Source organism: Ixodes scapularis, unplaced genomic scaffold (assembly GCF_016920785.2).
Source record: "Ixodes scapularis isolate PalLabHiFi unplaced genomic scaffold, ASM1692078v2 PGA_scaffold0__279_contigs__length_252992795, whole genome shotgun sequence".
Classification (NCBI taxonomy): Eukaryota; Metazoa; Arthropoda; class Arachnida; order Ixodida; family Ixodidae; genus Ixodes; species Ixodes scapularis.
The window spans coordinates 82,959,918-82,984,793 of record NW_024609835.1 but is presented as its reverse complement, the minus strand read 5'-3'; the positions used below and the strand labels follow the sequence as shown (position 1 = coordinate 82,984,793).

Below are 24,876 nucleotides of genomic sequence, written 5' to 3'. Positions count from 1 at the left end.
CCCCCCTAGTCGGCCAGCATCTTCCCATTTCGACACGAAAAAGTCACCGGTAAGAATGAGAGTACGCGCATTGTACTCAAGACTCTAAACAGTAAAGCAATCATTGAAGAATCTTATCGGACATGCAGACGATTGGAACCGCGTTTAAACAACGCCCGATACCAGTTGTAGTGCGCTTACCTGCCAGGGAAATTCCCCTTCAGTGGCATTCCATCCTCCAACTATTCGTCCTCCTCTGTCAAGGCCCACACCACATGCCTCAATCGGAACTGCTCTCGCTTGGAACAAAAATGCAACAATGAAGTGGCCTAAATCTGTTTAGTTTTCAAGATATGTTTCAAGTTTCAAGTACTTACTTTGGCTAAATGTATATATCACTGCGATGCACGCTGGGTGCACATCCCACACTCTAAAAAAGGTCGATGCGTCTACGTTTTTGCAAAGGAATCGGTAAGCTTTGAGAAACCTCCTTGGCATGCTGGAATCATGATTTATGAGTGCTCTTCCACTAACGTTTCATCAGTCCTGAAGTGTTAGCGTATGCAATCGCGGCGCACTGATTCACACAGAAACAGACGCTCCAGAAAAACGTTCTGTCTTTCGTGACACGATTCATAAGCGGCGGCTAGATCGGACGATATTTTTAGTAGCAACCTTAGGCATGGGCTTAAATTAGTGGCACGGAATTATTTATAGGTAAAATAATATATCAGTATGGGTCTGTCTCGCACGAGGAATAATCTTCGTCACGCTTGTCTCGCGTAATCGGCTTTTGCACTCAATAATAGTTTTTGACAGTTAATCGGGTAGCCAACTCCTATTATCTTGTTATAACGCTGCAGACCATCATATTACATAATCACCTATGATAAGAATAGGAATTAATCGGGAAAGCGACGAACACAACGATGGTTTGCCACACCCTGTGTAGCCTTCGCTTGTAACAGAAATAACCACGGCAAATGGTGATTGCTGTATTAACTTTAGTTTTATGCTAGCATATGCAGATGAAAAGCAAGTTTGTGATCGATGCTTCTTATGCGTGGAAGATGTATTTATCTTTAGAAATTCTGCCTTGTTTATGGTTATTCCTCCACCTGCGTCATCAGGTTGTGATAACTAGGCGGGAGTTACGTAATCTTATATTGGTGTCACATTTGCTCACGCTTCGTCCAAGTGAATAAGAATGATTTACACACGTGCGAATGTGCGCACTTATAGGGTTCTTGAATTTGAGTTACTGACCCCGAACCGTCTTCGTATATCTTTACACAAGAAAAAGAAACAATACCGTTACCGAAACTTGCGCATGGCAATTACGTCTAGAACACTAAAAAATGACATGCGAACCATATATTTTATAAAAGAACAAAAAATAAAAACACGTCTAATCGGTTACTTTTATAGGCTAGAAATTAATTAAACTTGTCTCATGCTTGCTCAATTATTAGGCAAATAATCTAGAGCAGAGTAATAATATTCCCAAAATTACGATTAGAGAAAACAAATCGAAGCACAGATAAAATATGGTACAGGTCCCAGGTTACTTCCTATTTCATTACCTTTGGCTTCCAACCCTAGCGTGGCAACAGACAAGAACAGGATTAAGAAACCATCTTCGCAGAAGTGACGGTCGGAATGAAGAGTGCTGCTATAGCCTATACGTCGACTGGAGGGGCACCGAACCTGCTTCCTGCACGTGCATGCACACCGGCATTAGGGCCTTGGCGAAGTTTGCCTTCTCTCACTGATAACAAACTGTATCACCGCTGTAGTGTTACTGAATCATTATTGGGTTTAAGTGGTTCAGCGAAAGTCCGGGAGTGGGAGCGGTGGCGTGCTGGTTCCGAGCGCTGCTGCTGCGCTGCGAATGTATCGTTAGGGCTAGGAAAATAAAATCAGCTAGTGCTGTCTGAGACACAACGGAGTACGGTCATACTTTTATTTATACGACATAGTGTCAGAAGTGACAACTCCCACCGCCGTTGCCGAAAAGCATGTCTGACGAGGACCAGTCAGACTCCAGCGGTCAAAAGCCTTCCGCTTCCACGCAACCGAAAATCATGAGCAGCGTCCAACAGCCGCCCCCCTTCAACTTCGACAACGTGGCCGAGTGGTTGGCGTGGCCCGACGAGTTCGAAGACTACATGTTCGCATCCGGACTCAGCGAAAGAACCCAGGAGGCACAGGCCAGATCCCTACTGTATTGCATGGGACGAAAAGCAAGAGAAATTCTGAAGACCTTTAACCTCACCGACGCTACGCTGAGTTCAAGAACTATGAGCTCGTAAAGGGGAAGTACAACGCCGATTTTGAGCATTCAAAGAACGTCGTCTACAAAAGCGCCTGTTTCAACCGACGTGTACAGGAAGCGGAGGAGACAGTGGAGCAGTTTGTTACCGAACTGCACACACTGGCGGCACGGTGCGAGTTCGGCGAGTTGAAAGAAAGACTCATCCGCGACCAGTTTATAGTGGGCCTCCGAGACGCGAAGCTGTCAGAAACGATTCAAATGGATGCCGAGTTAACGCTGGACACAGCTTTGGCAAAAGACCGACTGAGAGAGACCGTGAGAAAACAGCAAAAGGACCTGGCGAAAACTGAGCCTTCGCGACGCAGCGAGGACGCGGCCTTGAATGCAGACTTCGTTTCCAAGCCGCCGCGCAAGAGAGATGTACGCGCACCGAAGATCGAGGCCGGGCCGCTGACACAAGCATGCGAGAATTGTGGGTACGGTCCCCACCAGAAGCGATACTGCCCGGCAAGAAACAAAGCGTGTATGAAATGCAAGAAAGTTGGACATTTCGCCAGGAAATACCGAAGAGCGCTATCAAACCTCAGTAAGACGCACGTTGCAGAAGTGCATGCGTCTGAGAGCGGTTCATTCCTCGGAAGCGTATGCCAAAGCGGAACGAACGCGCGTTTGGCTGTGGTGACAGTGAACGGACACCCGCTTCGAGCAAAGATTGACTCAGGCACTGACGTCACCGTCGTCGGAGAAGACTTCGCTGGCAAGCTGCCAAGACTTTTGCAAGCCGAGGATTTAAAGGGACCGAACAAGAAAAGCCTGGACGTACTGGGGAAGTTCAAGGCTGTGGTCGAGTGGCAGGGCAAGGTTTCAGAAGAGACTATCTACGTCGTTCGAGAACTCCAAATGCCACTGCTGGGAATGCCAGCAATCGAGTCCCTCGGGATGGTTCGCTTTCTCAACGACGTCTCCCACAACAAGTCCAAGTACGAAAGTATATGTCCGGAAGTGTTCCAAAATCATGAAACGATCCAAGGGGAACACAGAATTCAGCTCAAACCTGACGCGGAACCATTTGCAGTCAGCACGCCAAGACGGATTCCATTTCCGATGAGACCTGGGCCGGTTTGCTCATCTTGCGGCTGTGGCTGCGGCCGCGGCCGAAAGGGATTTTTACGTCACGGGACGAGCTCCTAGGGGGGGCAAGGAGGTACCTAGCGTCCCTGCCTTATGGCGGAGAGATCCGCATCGTTTCAAGCACAAAAGCCTAATGTCGCTCGCAGGAACTGATTGCAGCGACTTTCAACTGGAGTCCAATTGACCGCCCCGTTATACTGTAGGAGCTGCAGGTAAAGTTACGACCAGGGAGGGTAAATAGGAGCCAAAATAAAGAAAAAACCACACGAGATAAAAGCGGTAGTAGCAAATTTATCTACCTCCGCCGGCGCCGGCGCCTCGCGCGTTCTGCTATGGCCGGGAGGTTTAAGCGCCGGTACTTGTCGTCGCGGCGTGAAAGTTCCGGGTTCAAATCGCACTAGGGACATCTTTTTTATTTTGTTTTTGTATTTTACGCGTGTCTTACTTTTTAACTGTGATCCTTTTTAGGAAATCATCCACTTGCACTACTGCGCCTTACACGGTTTTTACTGTTAGTCCCACCTGTTCAATCGAAACACTGGGAAGAAAAAAAAAAGGATCAACGCAAGTTAACGCGCTAATACAATAATTTCATAATGTTCATTAAAAGGAAACCAAGATAACTGCATCGCTATGGCTTTCACACTAACGGAGCCGAAACACACATCCTTTCCCAAGCAACTAGTTTTATGTGTTCTTAAATATACAACGCTCTTGCTACGATTCCTTTCAATAACAAAAGACGCCTATTTAGGACTAATAAAAACTGCAGTTGTGACCATTAGAAAAAAAACAAGCAAAAAGCAGAAAAAAAAGACTAGCAACTGTGACTACACTGATTGAGCGAAATCCTACAGGCAAGGCAGCAAGTCAAACGTCTGAGAAAGTAGTAAAACCGAAATAAAAGCGATCATACTTTTACTTGCATGGAATGTGACAAAAAGTATATTTATACTCTTTACATTTTGTTGTGGCAATCGCTTTGTAATATTACCAAATTACTTGTTGAATTTTAGTTAGATTAGCGGACGATCACGACCGAATGCAAAAATGAATCAGGTGTCGACATCGTAAACACTCTCTCTAATGCAAACACCTAAAATGACTTTGGAACAACAAATGGAATTCATTATAATTAATTCCATTTATGATCCCAAGTCATTCTAGGTCCCTCACTCCAATGAAAACTCCTAAAATGACCTTGGATCAACAAATGGAATGAAATGATAGTATTAGCGTGTTAACTTGCGTTCATCTTTTTTTTTTTCTTCCCGATGTTTCGATTGAACAGGTGGGACTAACAGAAAAAAAAACCGTGTAAGGCGCAGTAGTGCAAGTGGATGATTTCCTAAAAAGGATCACAGCTAAAAGGTAAGACGCTCACAAAATACAAAAAAAAAAAAAAAAGAAGTCCCTAGCGCGATTTGAACCCGGAACTTTCACGCCGCGAGGACAAGTACCGGTGCTTAAACCTCTCGACCATAGCAGTAGGTTTTTTTTTTCTCAAAAGTGTTTATTTACATGGCTATATACACGAGAACACTATGTACAATTTACATTATGTACAAAGCGTCAACGACACGAAAGAATTGAACGGTTGTCAACCTATACAAGGAGAGTGTTACTAGAAATAATAGAAAGCTCGGAAATAGTTGGAAACAAAGGATGTACAGCACACTTCAGTTTTCCTCTACAGGGAGTTGGTAAAGAGGGCCCTAAACTGTTAAAATCCTGGTCTAGTGACACAGACTCATATGACGTCCGGTGAACGACTGATGCTTTCTATGACTTGTTTCCATTCTTCATTATCTTCGCAGCACGACAGCATGCTCTGACAAACGAATGTGGCAATATTCTTAAAGTTCACCCAAGACGGTTTGGCAACCCCTCCGTCCGTATCAACTTTCCGTGTCTTCCACAGGCTATATAAACCTATCACAACTAATGTGTCGAGAACCGTATCTAACTGGTCTCCAAAATGTAGGTAACGGAAATTACTTTCTTCGACTTCAAAGTCTTTTTTCACTGTCCTCTTGAAAACGTCCCAGAAGAAGACTGCATCAACATAGAGCACAAATCCATGAGTGAATGTCTCCGTTTTTTTGCAGAGCCTGCAGTTTGTGCTCCAAAATACGTCAAAACCCCGTGATTCTCGCCACTCTTTTACAGGTATTGTCCGCGAGTGAAAGCGAAAAAAGAACGACTTGCACTTCGGTGGAATGGGCAAGCGTTTGACTCTTTGTAAAACATCAGTTTTGCAGTTAGGGGGAGCAGCAAATACACCCAATCGGTACAGTGGATCTGAAAACAAAGAAGTTAGTAGACATTTTAGGCGCCGGCACCGGCGGAGGTAGATAAATATACTGCTACCGCTTTTATCTCCAGTGGTTTCTTTTTTATTTTGGCTCCTATTTACCCTCCTTGGCCGTAACTTTACCTACCGCTCCTACAGTATAAAGGGGAAGTCAATTAGGTTCCAGATGAAAGTCCCTGCAATCAGTTTCTGCGAGCGAAATTAGGCTTTTGTGCTTGAAGCGATGCGGATCACTCCGCCATAAGGCAGGGACGCTAGGTACTTCCATGTCCCCATGGAGCTGGTCACGTTACGTAAAAATCCCTCCTGGCCGCAGCCGCGACCGCAGCCACAAGATGAGCAAACCGGCCCAGCAGTCGAAAAGGAGCTGCAGAGACTCGAGGCCACTGGAATCATCAGAAAAGTTCACGGCCCGACCGACTGGTGTGCTCCTATCGTACCCGTCCAGAAGCCATCGGGCGACATCAGAATTTTCGTCGACCTTACAAAACTGAACGTCTCTGTGCGTCGAGAGCGACACATCATGCCCACCGTGGAGGAAGTTCTGGCGAACATCAGTGAAGAAATGGTTTTCTACAAACTAGACGCAAACTCTGGATTTCACCAGATTGTCTTGTGCCCCGAGTCACAAGAGCTGACCACGTTTATAACACCATTTGGGAGATATTGCTACAAGAGACTGCCCTTTGGTATAACCTCGGCACCTGAAGTTTTCCAGAAAAAGATGACAGAGATTCTGGACGGACATCAAGGTATCCACAATTAAATGGACGATGTTTTGGTTTACGGAGCCACGCGAGAAGAACACGACAACCGACTGAGAGCAGCCTTGCAGCCACTCGCCCGGTGCGGTGTGACGCTCAACCCCGACAAGTGTCAGCTTGGCGTCACTGAGGTGTCGTTTTTAGGAGTGATCCTCGACAAGGATGGCATCCGAGCAGATCCAAAGAAGGTCAAGGCAATCCAGCTTCTACCTGCCCCTACAGATGTATCTGGACTCCGACGGGTGTTCGGTATGGTGAACCCTGTTGCACGTTTTTTGCCCACCCTGTCGCAAGTGACAGCACCACTTCGTGAACTACTTCAGAAGAACAATGAGTGGACTTGGGGATTGGAGCAACAACGAGCCCTTGACAAAGTGAAGCAAATGATCACGTCAGAGAGATGCCTTGCAAAGTATGACAGTTCTGCTCGTACCATCGTCTCAGCCGACTCCTCATCCCATGGCCTGGGAGCGGTGCTCCTTCAAGAACAACGAGATGTTGAGCTCCGTGCAGTTGCGTTCGCTTCTCGTTCTCTTACTCCAACGGAACAGCGCTACGCGCAGATCGAAAAAGAAGCCCTCGCACTGACATGGGCGGCTGAGAGATTTGAAGAGTATCTCCGAGGACTGGAGTTCGTTTTTCAGACAGACCATAAGCCCCTGGTCCCACTGCTGGGCCAGCATAACCTGGATATGCTGCCCCCACGGGTGCAACGGTTTCGAATGCGCTTGATGCAATATACGTACAAGATAGAATACATCCCAGGAAAGAACATGGCAACAGCTGACACGCTCTCGAGAGCGCCCTGCGAGGATGCGTCATCTGAGGGCATGTTAAACCCTGCCGAGGTTTCGTCATTTGTATTGGGGGCAATCAGCACGCTGCCGGCGTCGGAGGACCTTCTTCAGAGGATCTGGAAGCTCCAGAGGGAGGACCAAGGCTGTGCAAGCTTGTTCAAGTACTGTGAGGACGGCTGGCCATCGAAAAGCAAACTTTCATGGAACCTGAAGCCGTTCTTTGGAGAGCAAGGTGACATAAGGGTGTGCCAAGGCCTACTGTTGAAAGGACTCCGGCTTATCATTCCCAAGTGTCTTCGAGCAGAGATGCTAACGCGGATCCACGAGGGATATCAAGGGATTGTACGATGTCGAGCACGGGCAAGGGAGTCCGTTTGGTGGCCGGGAATTAGCGGGGCCTGAGTAGACATCGTAGACAAGTGTGCAGAATGTGCGATGTACAAGAATCAAGCTCGAGAACCGATGTTGTCGTCTCAAATGCCAGAATTGCCCTGGCAGAAACTCGCCGCTGACCTGTTCCAGCTCACTGGTGTGAACTATCTCCTGCTGGTTGATTACCGTTCCAGGTATCCCGAAGTCGCCATTCTTCAGTCCTCCACTTCAGCAAAGGCTGTTATTGAGCGAATGAAGAGTATATTCGCCCGACATGGGATACCGGAGGTTCTAGTTACGGACAATGATCCGCAATGTTCCGCGACAGAATTCAAGAACTTCGCCCAGCGTTACTGGTTTCAACATGTATCACAAGTCCGAGGTACCCCCAAGCAAAAAGGGAAATGAACGAATGGTGAAGACAATCAAGAGCTTTGTGAAGAAGAGTGCAGATCCTTATCTGGCGCTGCTTAACTACCGCAACACGCCAGGCCCTACAGGGCTCAGTCCCGCCCAACTGCTCATGGGGAGAAGGCCCCGCAGCAGACTTCCCATGTATCCTGATCAACTGAAGCCCCGAACCTTCAACCAGTCAGCATGGAAAAGGAAGGATCAGAAACAGAGATAAAGGCAGAAACGGAATTATGACAGGCGCCACAGAGCAAGACCACTGGCACCCCTCAAAGAGGACGATCCGGTTTGGCTTCCAGAGCTTCGCACGTCGGGCACGGTTGTGGGCCATGCTCAAACGCCCAGATCCTTGTACTTCGAAACAAGTTCTGGAACCCTGAGAAGAAATCGCAGCCAGGTGATTCCTCTGCCGCAGCCGCAGGACTTGCCCCGGGAGACCTCTGATGAAACGTGCAGTGCCAACCAGAACACAGCGAGATCTCCCGTCGAACTCCAGCATACGCGGTCGGGTCGAATCGTGAGACCTCCCAAAAGACTGGAATTTGATGACTGAACGTCGAGCTGACTAGTTCAGTTGTACATTAGGGCCATAGAACTTTAAAGGGGGGAAGATGTAGTGTTACTGAATTATTATTGGGTTTAAGTGGTTCAGCAAACGTCCGGGAGTGGGAGCGGTGGCGTGCCGGTTCCGAGCGCTGCTGCTGCGCTGCGAATGTATCGTTAGGGATAGGAAAATAAAGAGTCAGCGAGTGCTGTCTGAGGCACAACGGAGTACGGTCATACTTTTATTTATACGACAACCGCATTTTATTAAATGTCATTATTAATGAATAAAATGAGGTATTCGGATGTGCAGACAGGTTCATTACGGAGTGAGTGCTACAGAGTATGGTCACAAAGCAGCTGCAGAAGACGCTATCATTCAAGTGAGTGCGATGACGCAGAAAAGGAAATACAAGGCATAACGCAAACCCGAGGACAACATATCGCCATAGAACAGTTTAGAAGGTTCAAACTTCAATTAAAAAAGTTTGAAACATTTTGATTTTAAAGCTGGAGTATTAAATATTGAGGACATTTCTCGCTAAATGTGGATACGCGCCCGACTACACATCTCACAGGAAAAGAAGAGCAAGGAGCATGTGCTAAGAAGAAGATGAAGAGAGGCTACCGGCGCGAGCAGAGCTAGTTGGAACCGTTGATCGATGCAACATCAACCTTCAAGAGCCCTCCATATGTCTAGACTGTAAATATGTTGTATAAATCTCTTTTGTAAACCGGAGTGATCTAAATTATCGAATATTTTGGTGCCGAAACCCGGGACTCCAGCGACAATACGAGATCAGCGAACAGCGAACATAGAGCGGCTCCAGACGAAAAGGTTGGTGACGCGAGCCGAAATTGAACATCTAAGCGAGGAGATCCAAGCGGCGGTGTCAATTGAGGATTTCAGGCCTCATCACGAAGAACGCCTCGCAGAAATAACGGACGAGCTATATGTCCTGGCAAGGGAACTCAAGGAGCAAGATGCGCTCATCGAGGTGCACGTAAAGAGCGAGAACCTCGCCGAAGAATACAGGGCCGTCAGGAAGACACAAAGTGTGATCACCCGAATGCGGACACGTCTTCGACGCCTAGAGACAAGGACATCGTCATCTATCGAGAGCAGGGTCACCGAGACCACAGAACGATCGACCACTCAAACCCAGAGCCGAACTGGACAGCTTAAACTTCCAAAGCTCGAACTGCAACGGTTTGATGGAGAGAAATTGAATTGGCTTCCCTTCTGTGAGCAGTTCCGACAGGCGATCCACGACAACATCGAGCTCTCCGGCGTGGAGAAGTTTCTATACCTGCGGACGGTGCTGACGGGCAAGGCGGCGGCGGCGCTAAGCGGCATTCAAGCAACGGAGAGCAGCTACGCTTATGCCGTGGAGCTTCTAAAAGAGAGATTTGGCAAGAAAGACGTCCTTGTTCAAGAACACCTCACGCAGCGGCTGAACGTGCCAAAAGTGAAGGCGCTGAGTGACGTCGGAGCCCTCCGTCGTTTATACGATCACGTTCATTGCAACATCGCTTCGCTGAGGACTCTTGGCATCGACTCTGACAGCTACGGGGCAATGCTGTGTGCTGCGTTGTTCTGCGTCCTGCCCGCGGACTGGGCCATGGACTTCTACAAGAGTCAGAGTACTAGTAATGAAACACCGGAAAGCTCAAATCTGGAGGCTGTCCTGCGATCGATGCGTGTAGAGCTGGATAGCAGAGAGAAGGTATACGACGGCAGTACACGGGACCAACCGCAACCTCTGAAAATACACAGCGACAGAGATCGATCAAGCGACAACCTCCGAGGAAAGGGGTCTGCTGCTTCCCTCGCAGTGGGTGCCAAACCCTCAAACGACGGGTGCCCTCTTTGTTCCTTCGAATTACATGAAGCGCCGCAATGTAACTCTGCGATTCCGATCGAAGAAAAGAAGAGACGGCTAAGGAGCGAAGGGAGGTGTTACAGATGCGCGAAGCGAGGACACACCTCAAAAGAATATCGAAATCGGTTCCTTCGCTGCGACAAATGTGGCCGACGCCATATCACTCCACTTTGTGGTACGTCACCTCCGTCTAATCAAGGAGCGACCGGCACTACCGAGCTCCACTCCCTGGCGTCTTTGAATGCCATCAACAAGAACGCCGTAATACTACAAACGGCTCAAGTATGGGTAGACCGACGAGACTGGAAGCGTCTTGCTCGCTGTCTGTTTGACGGAGGCAGCCAACGTTCATTCGTCACCGAGCAGCTCTCACGAGAGCTGAGGTTGGAAGTGATCGGCGAGGAGGAGGTGACCATCTATTCGTTTGGCAGAACAGCCGGTGGAACTACGAGAAAACGTCGGCTAGTACGACTTTGGTTGCGAAGCCCATACAACCGCAAAGAACACTGCTTGGAAGCCCTTGAAATAGAAAACATCTGTTCTGACCAGTTGGTGCTTCCCGACAACGTGGTTGACCTTGCTGGCGTGGGAGAGCTAGAATTAGCCAATGTAACCCTTTCACCCTTCCTTAATTCCAAGCCGAGCATTGAAATCCTAGGGGGGGCAGATCACTATTGGAATATGGTGAGCAGGGAAGTCCGCAAGATACACGGATCCTTGGTCGCGCTGAAGACGGACTTTGGCTGGACACTGCAGGGCCCAGTTCCTCAGGTTTCTTCTGTGCTGCCCTGCACTGCTGTAACCGTCTTGAACACCGGCGTCGCAAAACCGACCTTGAGCCTCTCAAACGAACTTCGAGCCTTCTGGGAGTTGGAGAGCCTCGGAATCTCCGTGAACGACTCTCCGCGCGGAAAAGAGGAAGAACAAGTAAGAGAAGATTTCACTTCCTCCCTAGCTCTGGTCATGGGCCGTTATGAGGCAAACCTCCCGTGGAAGCCCCTAAATCGACCCCTAGAGAAAAACGAAGCCGTTGCGCTACAGCGTCTAGACAAGTTGGTTCGGCGTTTAAAAGGCAACACCGAAAGACTGACGCAGTACGACTCAGCGATCCGTAGCTACCTGAAAGAAGGTTTTGCTGAAAAAGTGCAAGCAGGCGAGGTAGATACCACTTGGAAACAAGTTTACTACTTGCCTCATCGTACTGTTTTTAGACCTGACAGTTCTACGACTAAGATACGCATCGTGTTTGATGCGTCTGCTAAGGCACCAGGCTGTCTGTCCCTCAACGATGCATTGTCTACGGGCCCAAGCCTCAATCCGGACATGTTACAGCTGATCATCAACTTCCGACGTCCTGCGATTGCCTTCACCGCAAATATTGAGAAGGCCTTCTTACAGATTCTGGTCAAGCAGGAGGATCGTGATGCCCTTCGCTTTTTGTGGTACGCACGTTCCCCTACAGAAGACTTCACAAGTTCGGAGATTGAAGCTTGGCGCATGACGCGCGTCCCATTTGGTGCAACGAGCAGCCCTTTCATGCTGGCAGCGACTATCAAGCACCACCTGGTCAACGTCTCAGACGACTTGTCTGAGACTGCAAAAGTACTGGACGAATGCCTTTACGTGGACGACTTGATTGCTGGCAGTGAAACGCTTGAAGAAGCAACAAACGTCTACAAGGAAGCCCAGCAAATATTGAGCGCAGCAGGAATGAAGCTAAGGAAGTGGAGTTCCAACAGCGAGTCATTGCAACAACGATTTGACGAAGATGGGGTTGGAAGCCTCTTCTGTGATACCCCCACCCCGAGGTCAGGTGTGACGCATGTTTTGGGACTTGAGTGGAATAGAGAGAGGGACGAGCTTAAATACTCTTTAGAAAGCACGTTGGAGCTTCTGGCAATCAACCGTGACACAAAACGCTTTGTACTGCAAGCATCAGCGAGAATTTTCGACCCCCTCGGCCTCCTCAGCCCAGTGACGATAACAGCCAAGATGTTATTTCAAGAACTTTGGGCACTTGGGCTGGACTGGGACACTCCGCTGCCTCCAAGCGTAAGTCTGAGATGGAGCAACTGGATAAAAGCTCTGCATCATCTCGAGGACATTTCGATCCCTCGTCGCTATGCTGCATACGTGAAGACATGCAACTGAGCTGCATGTCTTCACGGACGCTAGCCCCCAGGCCTATGGGACAGTCGCGTATTTGCGTAGTGACTGTGATAACCAGACGACAGTGACCCTAGTTATGGCCAAGACGCGCGTTGCGCCAGTAAAGACCTTGACTCTACCGAGACTGGAACTGATGGGAGCGTTGTTGGGCGCTCGACTATGTGCCTACTTTAAGGGAGTTTTTAAGTCGGATCTCTCAGAAGTGACGCTGTGGACAGACTCAATGATTGCTCTACACTGGTTAAAGGGCCTGGCTACTCAGTGGAAACCATTCGTGGCAAACCGAGTTATGGAGATTCAACAAAGGACAGAACCCAGTAACTGGAGACACTGCCCAGGAGCTGAGAACCCGGCGGATTTACTAACCAGGGGCGTCCCTCCGGACTGTCTACAGAAGTGTGACCTATGGTGGAAAGGACCAAAGTGGCTGGCAGAGTCACCCACATGTTGGCCTACAATGCCCATTGGTAGCCAAGATACCGCAGCCAAGGAAGAAAGAAGAACTTCAGAACTAACTGTGAGCCACACTGCTACGAGCTCCTGTACGCCTGTGGTAAAATCGGAAAGTTTGGAGAATTGAATCGCCTACAACGGGTCACTGCTTGGGTGCTACGTTTTGTCAATAATTGTAGACACACAAAAGAGAATTTCCAGGGTCCACTTGAACCTGAAGAGGTAAAGGAGGCACGTCTTAGGTTGCTCCGTCAAGTTCAAAGGGAAGCCTTTGAGGATGAACTAAACCAACTAGAACGAGGCGAACAGTGCAGTGGCTCGTCAGACCTGCGCACTTCGAATGTATTTATAGATGACAGAGGGCTGCAACGACTGAGAGGACGCCTACAACATTCAGACCTCGGTTATGAGACGGAACATCCTGTCGTTTTGCATTCGATGCACCACTTTGTGGAACTACTGATTTTTAGCACACATCGACGGCTGCTACATGCAGGGTGCATGGACACTCTAACTCAGCTGCGTGAGACGTTCTGGATCATCCGAGCTCGACAAGTAGTTAAGAAGGCCTTGAGCCGTTGTCTTGTCTGCAGAAGGATGAGCAGCAAGACTGCGACTGAACCAGGGTTGGGCAGTATCGCGATACAAATGTATCGCGATAGTATTTCAGAAATACATTTCGTATCTGTATTTCTGTATCGCGATAAATTTTTTTCGCCAGTATCTGTATTCCTGTATCAAAATACATTTGGAATGTTTCTTTGTATCGCGATACAATCAGGATGAAATGTATTTCGTTACATTTCTTGAGAAATACCCACCCCCCCCCCCCCCCCCGAAAAAAAAAAAGGAAACACGTCCAAACGCATTTTTCTTTTTTTTGCTTCTGAGGGTACCAGAGTCAAGGAGATGCTGGGGCATTGTTACTATGCCGATCAAGGTTCCTTTTGATTCTGCAAACTATTTTTCTATGCGTCCTCTTCTTTCTTCTAAGAAGTGTCGCGTAATCGGGGACTCGAACCAGGTGGCGTGCCAGAAGTGGAGTCAGAGTATCTTCTGTCGCAGGTTCTTAGTTAGGGATTTCTTGAGTCATTGTTTGCTGGCATTCAATGCCCGCTGCTAACCGTCTCTCTCGCCTTGGCGTACACAGTACACCCAGCCGGCAAAGCTGAATCACATTCCGTTGCAACACCAGCCTGGCGGTGGTTGACCTGAAATAGTAGGAAGACTCACGCTGTGAAGTTTAACACATATTCGAATGCATCTGCGGCTGCGCCCGTAACATTGCACGGCTCAAGGGTACGTCATCAGCCGACGTGAACGTGGCCTGCTGCTCTGGTGATCCCAAACTCAGGAGGAGGCCAGAAGTTGCCTCGCTGTGCCGACCCAGACTTCGTACACCTGCGACTCGTCTCGAGACCGCTGTTTCTCGGACAGCTCGCAACTGTGCCGGCAATATCAGCTCGCAATCCACAAGGTCTCTGTTTGGATAATGCTAGGCAAAAACTTGAGGACTGCAATCCGTGCGTCGCTGGCGGAGGGTCGGTAGTAAGGACCTTCAGAACAGGGATGCCACCGTATCGTTTTTTCAACCACAACAGAAGATAAGACATGTATTCCAAGATGCCTCAGGTGGTCCACTATTCTCAAAAATTCCAAATGACACTGCATGCACGATCTTCAACGAGGTAACCTACAACGTCTTGTACTTTCATACAGCAGCGAGGTAAAGTTTCATGTTCAAGGACACACCTACAGAAAAGGAATACTAGTTCAGTCCACCGTGACATCATGTGACCAATGTTGACAGGATTCCCTCGTCAGACAGACAGGATGTTATGGAAGGGACCGCGGTCAGCACTTGATGGAACGTTTTTTTGGGCCCATTGAAGACTCCTTGTCGTCCGAAACCACTACCTTCAAGGCAAAGTGCCAAGCCTACAGGAAAGTAATTTCGGGATCGAAAACATGCACTTCAAACTTGAAGCTTCATCTCAGTTGGCGTCTCAAAAAATTTGAAAAATGTATTGCACTATCAGTATTTCTGTATTTGTATTTCTGCCCTCCCTAAAATGTACTCCTGTATTTGTATTTCCAAATACTTTTTGCCTCTTTTTAGAATGTATTTCCGATACGTATCGCGATACATTTTTGCAGATGTAGCTTAGTATCAGTATTTTAGCTACTATTTTAATGTATCCCAGTATTTGTATTTCCAAATACATTTTTGAGTATTTCTGCCCAACCCTGGACTGAACCAGTCGCGCCGCTTCCACGAGACCGAGTGTTGGAGGCGGACCCTTTTGCAGTCACGGGACTCGACTTCGCCGGACCTGTCCTCACCAAGGACGAAGGCAAGATAAAGGAATCATACATTCTGCTACTGACCTGTGCAGTCACTAGAGCAATACATCTGGAGGTGGTGAGCGACTTGTCTACAGCTAGTTTCCTTTTGGCATTTCGTCGCTTTGTGGCCCGTCGCGGACTATGCCACACGATCTACTCTGATAATGCAAATACTTTCCACCGAGCGTCTGCTGAATTCAGAAAGATATGAAAAACAATGAGAGAACAGGAGTCACTCAACTACCTGTCCAGTCAAGGCATCAACTGGAAATTCATCGCTCCACGAGCGGCTTGGTGGGGCGGGTTTTGGGAGCGAATGGTTCGATCAGTTAAGACCGCTCTGAAAAAGGTTCTGGGGTGCAGTTACGTAACTTATGAAGAGCTGAGCACCATATTGACGGAGAGAGAGGCTGTGATTAATTCTCGACCTTTGACCTCCATCTCCTCTGACCCGAACGAACCAGAACCATTGACACCCGCACATTTCCTTGTCGGTAAACGACTGACTTCCTTGCCAACTCGTAGAGGAGAGCCAATGTTTTCATCAGCCAACGATCTAACTCGCCGTTGGAATTACCGTGAGACGCTATCGACCACCCTATGGAAGCGCTGGCGCCAGGAATATCTCTGTACTTTAAGGTCATTTCATCACAGCACACCGGCAGCCTCGAGTAATTTAGGGGTGAATGACTTGGTGCTACTGCATGACGACTTCCATCCGCGACAAACCTGGAAAACTGGCCGCGTCGTGCAAGTGTTCCCGGGACAAGACGACCACGTCCGATCCTGCGTGGTCCGTTTGTCAGGAGGAACAACGATTAGACGTCCCATTCAACTGTTACATCAACTGGAAGCTCATAACGAATGAGCAATGCTCATTCGGCGGGGAGGATATTAAATATTGAGGACATTTCTCGCTAAATCTGGATACGCGCCCGACTACACATCTCACAGGAAAAGAAGACCAAGGAGCATGTGCTAAGAAGAAGATGAAGTGAGGCTACCGGCGCGAGCAGAGCTGGTTGGAACCGTTGATCGATGCAACATCAACCTTCAAGAGCCCTCCATATGTCTAGACTGTAAATATGTTGTATGAAGAATCTGAAGTTTTGTGCAGGTGTGCAGGAGAAGCATACACAAGGCTGAGGGATCAGAGTCGTACGCAGGACCTTTACTTCGGGATTTGCAAAACACCTCACTCGCTAAAAACTAAAACTAAATATAACCAAAAGTAAGGGAGTTCAATACCCAGAGCGGCTACTGACAAAACAAAAGCAACCCCATCTGTGAGTGTGCGTTATATTGTCTTTACCTGACCTTTAACTTAAAATAAAGACAGCTTGAAGTGACCTGGGAGCAGGGAACAGTCAGGCACAAGTGTTGGCGTAAATTCCAAACAATGAAAGATTAAAACAACAGGCAAGCTGGTGAATGACTGCCATACTCCAATCCGAGACACGCAAAGAAAAAAAGGAACATACAGGTTAGTGCACCATTCCAGACACCGCAACCCTGCTGAGTTTGAGATGGTTGGTGTGCATGTTTTCTTTTTCGTGTCTCGAGTAGGGTTACGAAAGCATTTCAAACGCCCGTAGCTTTCAATTAACGGCGATCATTTTTGCTAAAATCTCTGATGCACTAATACCCATGCACTACAATTTTCTTGATAGATATACAGACGGACGATGCTAAAACATAGACTACGGCTTATCCGTATATAACGAACAACTAAAAATGAAGTACATTAACTCGTTGTAAAAAAGAAAAAAAAAACGTGGGACGTAAGGGCATTGTGTCTTCCTTTTATGGCGACAGAGTAAATTGAATCAAAATAAATAAATAAATACAATTGGAAGCACTAAAGTCATATGCGTGTTTACCTACGATTTGCCTTAAGATGTACAATAAACTATAAGATCGGTACCGAATTTTTATTGCACCACGGGTGCGAAAGTTTAATTTACGTTTGAGACAGGTTACATGCCTTACTTGTTGCCGAACAAGGAGAATATAAATATTCAGATGAAGTTGTAAGGTATTCATATCCTATTTAGAACTTTATGTCACACAAATTCGTTTCTTCTTCCGACGAGAAGGTATTTCTTGCCACCGCCGAGCGTGAAAAAAAGCATATAATTTTTCCTTTCAATACCATTTCCCTCTTGCCAGACCTCGCTAACTTCGGCAATGGAGGGAAGAATAGGAAGGCACGCTTTTGCGTCTCTATCATGCAACCACGGCTCAGTCATTTCTGGGTTAAACTTCGAAGTGAGCAAGTATTTGAAAAGAACAAAATGACGCAGGCGAGCCGGAGGACAGGGGGGGGGGGGGCGGTTTTTTTGCTTGGTTCACATAGCTTTGACGGGATTTCCGATTATCTTTCCGGGTAGCTACGCGGCGGCATTTTGTTTTTAGCTTCCCTCTCTTCTGCCTATGTGGAGGGCTATAAATTATTGAATAAACTCAGCTGCGTTGGACATTGCGTGTCGCCTTTTCTGTTATTTTCTTTCTCTTTGCCTGAGGGTCTAGATTGTGATATAAGATATTTGACGAGGCTCAAGACAATTTCGAGACATAAATTAGCAATCCTAGCGCTGTGATTTGCCAAGTTAAGGTGCCACAGGCACGTATACCACAATTCTTCGTACACGAACAAGTGCTCCCTGGCCTGTCTGTATATTTCCCTGCACACGGCGTCTCGGTTGCGAGAGCGAAGTGAACCATGCAAACTGAACTGCAGAAGAGATTTGGATCCATAACTATATCTACACAACTATGTATTACCGTGTAGACTTTGCGTGGGTGCAACATATGCGAACAGTGGTTGATAAAACGTCCTGCAAAGAAGTTACATAAGGGATTGACCATTTCTTGGTATTTCTACTAATTAAGACGCTTCGTCAGTTACCGTCTTTATATAAACAAGCGACCGTCTGTGTGACTTCAATACACCCCCACCTCCCCCGTCCTTTCGAAAAGGTTTTGGCCCCCTTCTTCTACACAACAGGGCAAATCCACAGTTAATCTTTTTGTCAAGACATATTGAACTTTATTAATCCCCGATACTTGAGCTACACGGCGACGATAGTGTGCTTGCCCTCGTCTTGTTTGATTATTTAAAAAATGAAAGCACTCTAGCGGCGCTGTGTAATTTCATGTATGGTTATCACCTCAGGGATGAGCCCAGCGCGATGCCCTAAAAACGTCCGAGTGCAGTAGCTAAGGTAATAAAAAAGTAAAGAAGATGAAACATGCGATTCCCGACACGCAAGGAATAAGCCAGTACATGCCTTTGGCGTCGTTAAAAAAACTGTAGTGATTTTTTTTCAAACACTGTTTAAAAAATATCATTAGAAGTTTTAAAAGATCAACAGCTTTTCATTCGATATGCTCTAGCTTTTCTTGGGATTTTCTTTTGAATATTTACCCACTTTTCTATGGACAGATTAAAGACATTCTGTTGCCTCCAGGTTGCTTTCTCTGTCGCTTTTCAATTGCAAAACTACAGGTTTTCAATAAAAAAGTGACAACCGTTTAAAAACAAAATGCTTTACACTTCAGCTAGTCAATCAACCAGGTTTTGGAGGATTATTAAGGTTTTTCTTTTTGCTCTAAATAAGCTGCCTGAAAATAACGTAAAAAGAAAACCTGGCGAGGTTTCTATTTGTTTTATTTTGGATTTTGTTGGGTTATGGTGCGCCTGTGCTATTTGAACGCACTACATTCATCCTAAAAATGCACAAAACGAACGAATTCAAACATAAAAACCATGAAGCTCTCAACACCAGAATTACACTCCCGTTGACTGGTCCAGAGCCCTATAAAGCCTACTTGTTAAAGGTAATCATTTGGTCCGTGAGCACCTAAGCATTTATTAAAGGGACCATGAAATGACCTTTTTACTTTTTCCAGATAACTTTTACATTAAACCGTCAATGTTCACTGAATGCCGAACAGGCATCCGTTTTCGTCTCGGTTTATTAACTTCTACACAAAAAATTATTGAAATATCGACTTTTTCATTCTCTCCAACTGACCGCAAAAGAAGCCGTGACGTAGACCGTTTCCGGAACCGGAAGTTCTCTCGGCAGTAGGAGAATGGGAGTGTTAGCGGCAACGAGTTGGGGTGCGCCGGTAGGTTTTACTGCGCCGATGTCACCGACGTATTTCCTGAATCGGCGCCTCTCATCGCCGCATCGCAGCTGAGCGAAATTCAATGAGATATGTTGCGGTACAGCGACAGCATGGGACTAGTCCCATACGCCGGTATGCCTGTTGGGAAGTGCAGCGAGTCTTCCGGTGAAGACTCCAGAAGTCAACCACCCCGTCATTGTTGGCAGAAGGGCCGGCCCGTGTCAGTCGTTTGCAAAGCGACGTAGATGGCGTTTTTCGCGGCTTCGGAGATGCAGAAGCGAGCCGACGTTAAAAAAGATACGTTTGAACTACGAGTGTCAGCAAGAGCCACGTAAATACCTGTTTACACTCGGAGCGGACGCGCGCGCTTGATGGAAGTCTTGTATTCGCGCTGTTTGTAAGCGCTTGCAACTCGATACTGACGCGACACTCGGCAAAGAAAGGTTGGACCGGGGTTGTACGTATACCTCCCACGAACTGTTATAGCTCGACAGTGACGTGCAGTCTGTCAGAATAAAAATGGCATACCAATAACTAACTGTCGGCCCTGCCCTACTGCGCACGCGCAGTAGTTCCTTCGTTTACCACACGATAGATGGCGCCTGGCTCTCAGCATTATCAAATTTGGCAATTTTCGCCACACATCTCTAATTATGCTACAAAATGTGGATCTGAATATTATTTAACAAAACTTTTAGGAAACATTCGCCGGCTATTTATTGTTTACGATCGCGGTGCTGGTGAGGTAGGCTCTTACCCAATAGGCGACCTGGATTTGGCTGACGTGCTCCATTTCCGCGGATGCATCGTAGTGAACAGGCGAAGGAAGGAAGGCGCAAAAGAGTCCAGTTTTCTTTTAAAAGTTCTATAGCAAATAATTTTTTTTTTGGCTCCCTATTTTTGTGTTTTTGTGTTTCTTTTCACACCTTTTACGACGTGCGGTGGATGAAACTCGATTTTAAAATCATTTCATGGTCCCTTTCAGGTTTGAAGTCACCAATTTTTTTCTCAGGAGTTTGTCAAAGAGAAAACAGTTTTTCGAAGACCGTGAACTTCGTCTCTTTCTAGAAAAACACTTGTACAATTAATATTATTTCGAGATACACCTAAGCACTTCTTATGAGTTGTGAATGCGAAAGCACGCACACCGGTCTTCGCCCCTTTGTTTTATCTGCGGCGTACAACGCGCTGAACTTGGACGTAGAACGGTAGGGCCGCTGCCTCGCGGACACGCAGCGCCATCGGGTGAGCGATCGTTCAAACTCTCGTGCGCCTTGCGGCGCGAGGAAATAACAGGCAGCAGCGTAGTTCCAAGCGGAACGAACCCCTTGGTTTATTCCTTGCGCCGTACATATTGCCACGCGCCGTAAAACTGATAAGAGGCGAGCGAACGCGGTGGTCCATGATAATACAACAGTGAGATAACACAGTCGGGATGACACCGCACAAACTGACGCGCATGGGCCAATGGGAGCCTCGTCGACGCGCGCTAGTCAATGGGACCGAAGTGAAAAACAATACCGTTGACTACCTTTGCGCGTGGTTTCATTAAGATGTCGCTTTGCTTGGTTTCAAAGCTGATGACGTCGGCTCGCTCCATGAGACAGCTAATGATTTTGCATTAACAACATCCTCAAAGCGTCGCCTAAAGGGAATGTTATCGCTCCACTGCATCGCCCCACTCAGGTTGAAGCAAGTCAAGGCAGTTGCCGCGTTTTAAACTCCTTCTTTTGCTTCTCTTTACTAGTTGACTAGTATATCAGGGTGAATAAATTCATTATATTCACAAATTCAGAACGGCGGGGCGTGTCTTTCGAATGCCTGGCCTCCAGCACGCGCTCCATGCCTTCCGCGTTGCTTTGATTGCACAAGACGCCGAAGCCTTTTCTATGATAGAAGGCTCGCGCTAAAAGCGGGACTAAAGCTCCTCCTTACCGTTCCCTCTTTGCCAGAGACTATAGAGGAACTTAGTGACCTTTAACATATAGTCAAGATGTACTATGTTCAATAAGAAGTCATCAGAATGCCTGTAGCTTTTCTATTTAGAGTGGCTTCAAAGAGTGAACTGAATGAAACACAAAGTAAACAAAACGTCTGCTCTCTTTCCGACGACAACTATTAAGAGGAAGTCAGCAGAAAAAAAAAACGTGGGGTAATGGAAAATTAGCAGATTTTATTTGCAGGCTTAAGAAAATTAGTACGATTTCAACAAAATCAAGAGTATTTTTGTTATCCTTGTCAAATGAAAATCAAAGTCAAAAGAAAGTAATCAGAGTCAATAAGTCAACACCTTTTGAATAAAACGTCAACATTCATTTTTATAGAGGGGCTGCATAGGTTCGAAACGTAAAAACCAAACGAGGTTCCATCTCTAGAAAATCTCAATTGTGCGACTCTGAGAATCGGCTACTTTTCAACGCAAAAACAGTTTGTTTGTTTTCCTTTTGTGTTTGGACTGCTGAGCAACCTTTATTGTCAGAATGGAAAAAAAAAAGAAAATAGGCAACGACCTTTGCTTCCAAAAATCTATAATGCATAAAATGCTGTATTCAAAAAGTTCATCCTTTAAATTTGTTTAGTAGATATTGAACAGTCGTTTCAGAGGGTGAAGAAGCTATATAGGCAACCTGCAATGCTGTTTGGTTTGGCGCCATCTAGCGACTGAAGCAAGAAATATTGGGTACCCCTGAAAGTGGCGGTTGCATTGTTGAAACGTGAGCTTTTACTCTGGTGGCGCCGCCTAGCTTAGGGTCAGAAGCGAGAAATACTGGGTATCCCAGGAAGCCGTGATTGCATAACGTGCCAGTAGAGGGGAAGCTACGGCCTTGGCGGGCCAGTCGGAACGTGACTGCCTATCACCGGAGCGCGCCTCAACTCCGAAGAAGTATCAGGCTTTTCGCTGCGTCATGCTCCAATATGTGTGTGTTGCGCTCGTATACGTCGCACATGTCGAAGCCTTCGGCACGCAATGTGGGTCTTATCGTTCACCTTTTGTCAAGTTACAACGAGACAAGGTATAACCATGCGCTCTCACCCTGCTGGCGCCACCTGGCCGTTGCCGGCTGGCTATATTATAAACTTAGCGGGGAAGCTCACTTGGCACTTTTGTCACGCGACACAAGTTTCCCCGCCATATTGAACGGGGAAACCCTTGACGTCAATTTTTCCACTAAATTTATTGGGAAACTGACTTGTTGAATAGGTCACGTGACATCAACTGTGATGTTATTGTGCGGCGTAATTTTTGATAATATTTTGGAATTGCAGAAGGTTAATTTTGAAGCTGCAAAAATGACATTGGGAATATAAGCACGCACTTCATTTTGACTTATATACCACTGTAAATATTGTTTTAAAATCCGTGTATTGTTCTGTAATTAAGAAAAAGTCTACTTCGCGCTTTTATTTTTGCGAAAATGTTTGTTAGTCTCAGTTGCACTGCAGGCTTAATTCCCTCCAACACAGAACACGCTGGTTTGTTGTGCGCAGAAGCACCTAACACTCACAGAAAATGCTGAGTGATGGAAGACAATGAACTGCAGTTCATTGTTATTTTCAGTTTAAAATCAAGGGTGAAGTAAATAGTATATTCCATTGAAACTATGTTAAAATAAAAAAAACAAATATATACATAATTCAAACAAATTTGTTTTTTTCGAATTCTTAAGGTTCTAATTTTTCAATTCTTAAATAGAGTAGAACACAAAGCTATTGGATTTGAATAATGAACATTTATAAGATTTGATGTGAAGAATTATATCAAAAACCATCAGCATGCTAATGATATATATTTCTTCTTAAAAAAATCCTGTCAAATTCGTTAAGCTTGTTTTAAAGTTTCTATCCACTGCTCCAGCTAATATAGTTTTAATGAAATTCATTGACTGTACCATCAAAAGGGAAATGAAGCCGTATAAAAGTAATACCCAAAACAAAGTGGACATAAATAATAAAACTTAGAGCAGTTCATAGAAATATTTTACACCATATTCAATTATTCTTGCTAAATCTTGAATGCAAAATAAGTGTATCATTAGAATATTGCGGGCAGGGTGTCGAAGCTAAATGTTTGTCGGTTCAGTTCTGGTTCGGGTACACGGTTCTCGGTACAACTCCAGTTCAGTTCCGGGGAGCAAAAAATAACGGTTCGAACCGGTTTGAACCGCAAAACATAAGTATATTTTTTTTCCGCGTTTCTTTGGCAATATGCTCTATTTCAACAGTGAAGCGAGTATTTATATAGGTATTTATTATTCGTAGAAGCCACTTTTATTTTAAGGTACAAAAATAATTTGCGTTATTTAATTTCGCTGAAACAGTAAAAGAGGTATAGATTAGCATATATGACCCAACATCCCCTTTTTTTACCTCAGTTGCATATCTTTTACCTGATTCTTGCTACGACGCCTAAAATACTGGTTAATGCTACGACTTTGCGTCGCAGCATTAAAAGTCTAATCTTGTTGTGGGTCTTGAAGCTAGGAATTAATTACAGTGCCTAAAATCATGAAATGGGGATGTCCTCGCCATTTATATCCTTACTTCTAGTTTGCAAAATACGTTTTACAATATATATGATGACGACGCAACTGAGTTAAAGGCAATATTATTTTCAGAATGCCAGGAACGTTTTAGGACAAAACCTTTCAGTCTACTTTTTATAGTAACCCTGAGCGACAATCACAACTGTTCAACGAGATTAAGAATATTAAAGAACTTTAGCGCGCCCACAAGTGTTGGGCGCGCTAAAGTTCTTTCCGAGGAATTGCAGCTATTTTACGAGGCTCCCAGGAGCCTTACCAGGGTCGTTTTATATACATTTTTTTGTACTGTTTTTACCTGTTTTTCAAGTACCCTGTCTTTTATTGTGGCCACCTTTTCGAAACTGTAATGCGCGTTCAAGTGTCGAACTAGAGCACTAACAATGCATTTTAATGCGAAAGCATTAACTGTCTCGTTGCAGTCTGTTCCTTCCTTGCGCCGTAAGGCACACGACAGTTTGAACGATCGCTCACCCGATGGTGCTGCGTGTCCGCGAGGCAGCGGCTCCACCGTTCCACGTCCAGGATCAGCGCGTTGTACGCCGCAGATTAAAAAAGGGAGCGAAGAGCGCCGGTGCGTGCTTTCGCATTCGCAACTCATAAGAAGTGTTGAAGTGTACCCCGAGCCTTTTGTTTTACCGCAGTGTAATAACACGCTGCGTCCCAGAGCAAACGAACATTGTTTCGTTTTGTTCCCTTTCCTGATTCGAATATGGCGATACTGGATACCGTCAGTAAGACAAGCTGCCCGAGAGCGAGGGTAA

General features: G+C 46.3%; 1 protein-coding gene across 1 annotated transcript in view; it reads right to left on the bottom strand.

The window, feature by feature from the left end:
* Window positions 1–24,876, bottom strand: part of LOC8026017 (transmembrane protease serine 2-like) — a 49,252-nt gene that overhangs the window by 7,310 nt on the left and 17,066 nt on the right. The window contains exons 3-5 of the mRNA XM_040218135.1: window positions 2,837–2,885; window positions 1,563–1,693; window positions 181–278 (exon numbers count right to left, since the gene is read on the bottom strand). Of these exons, the coding sequence (XP_040074069.1) occupies window positions 181–278; window positions 1,563–1,693; window positions 2,837–2,885 (278 nt within the window). The remainder of the gene's footprint in view (window positions 1–180; window positions 279–1,562; window positions 1,694–2,836; window positions 2,886–24,876) is intronic.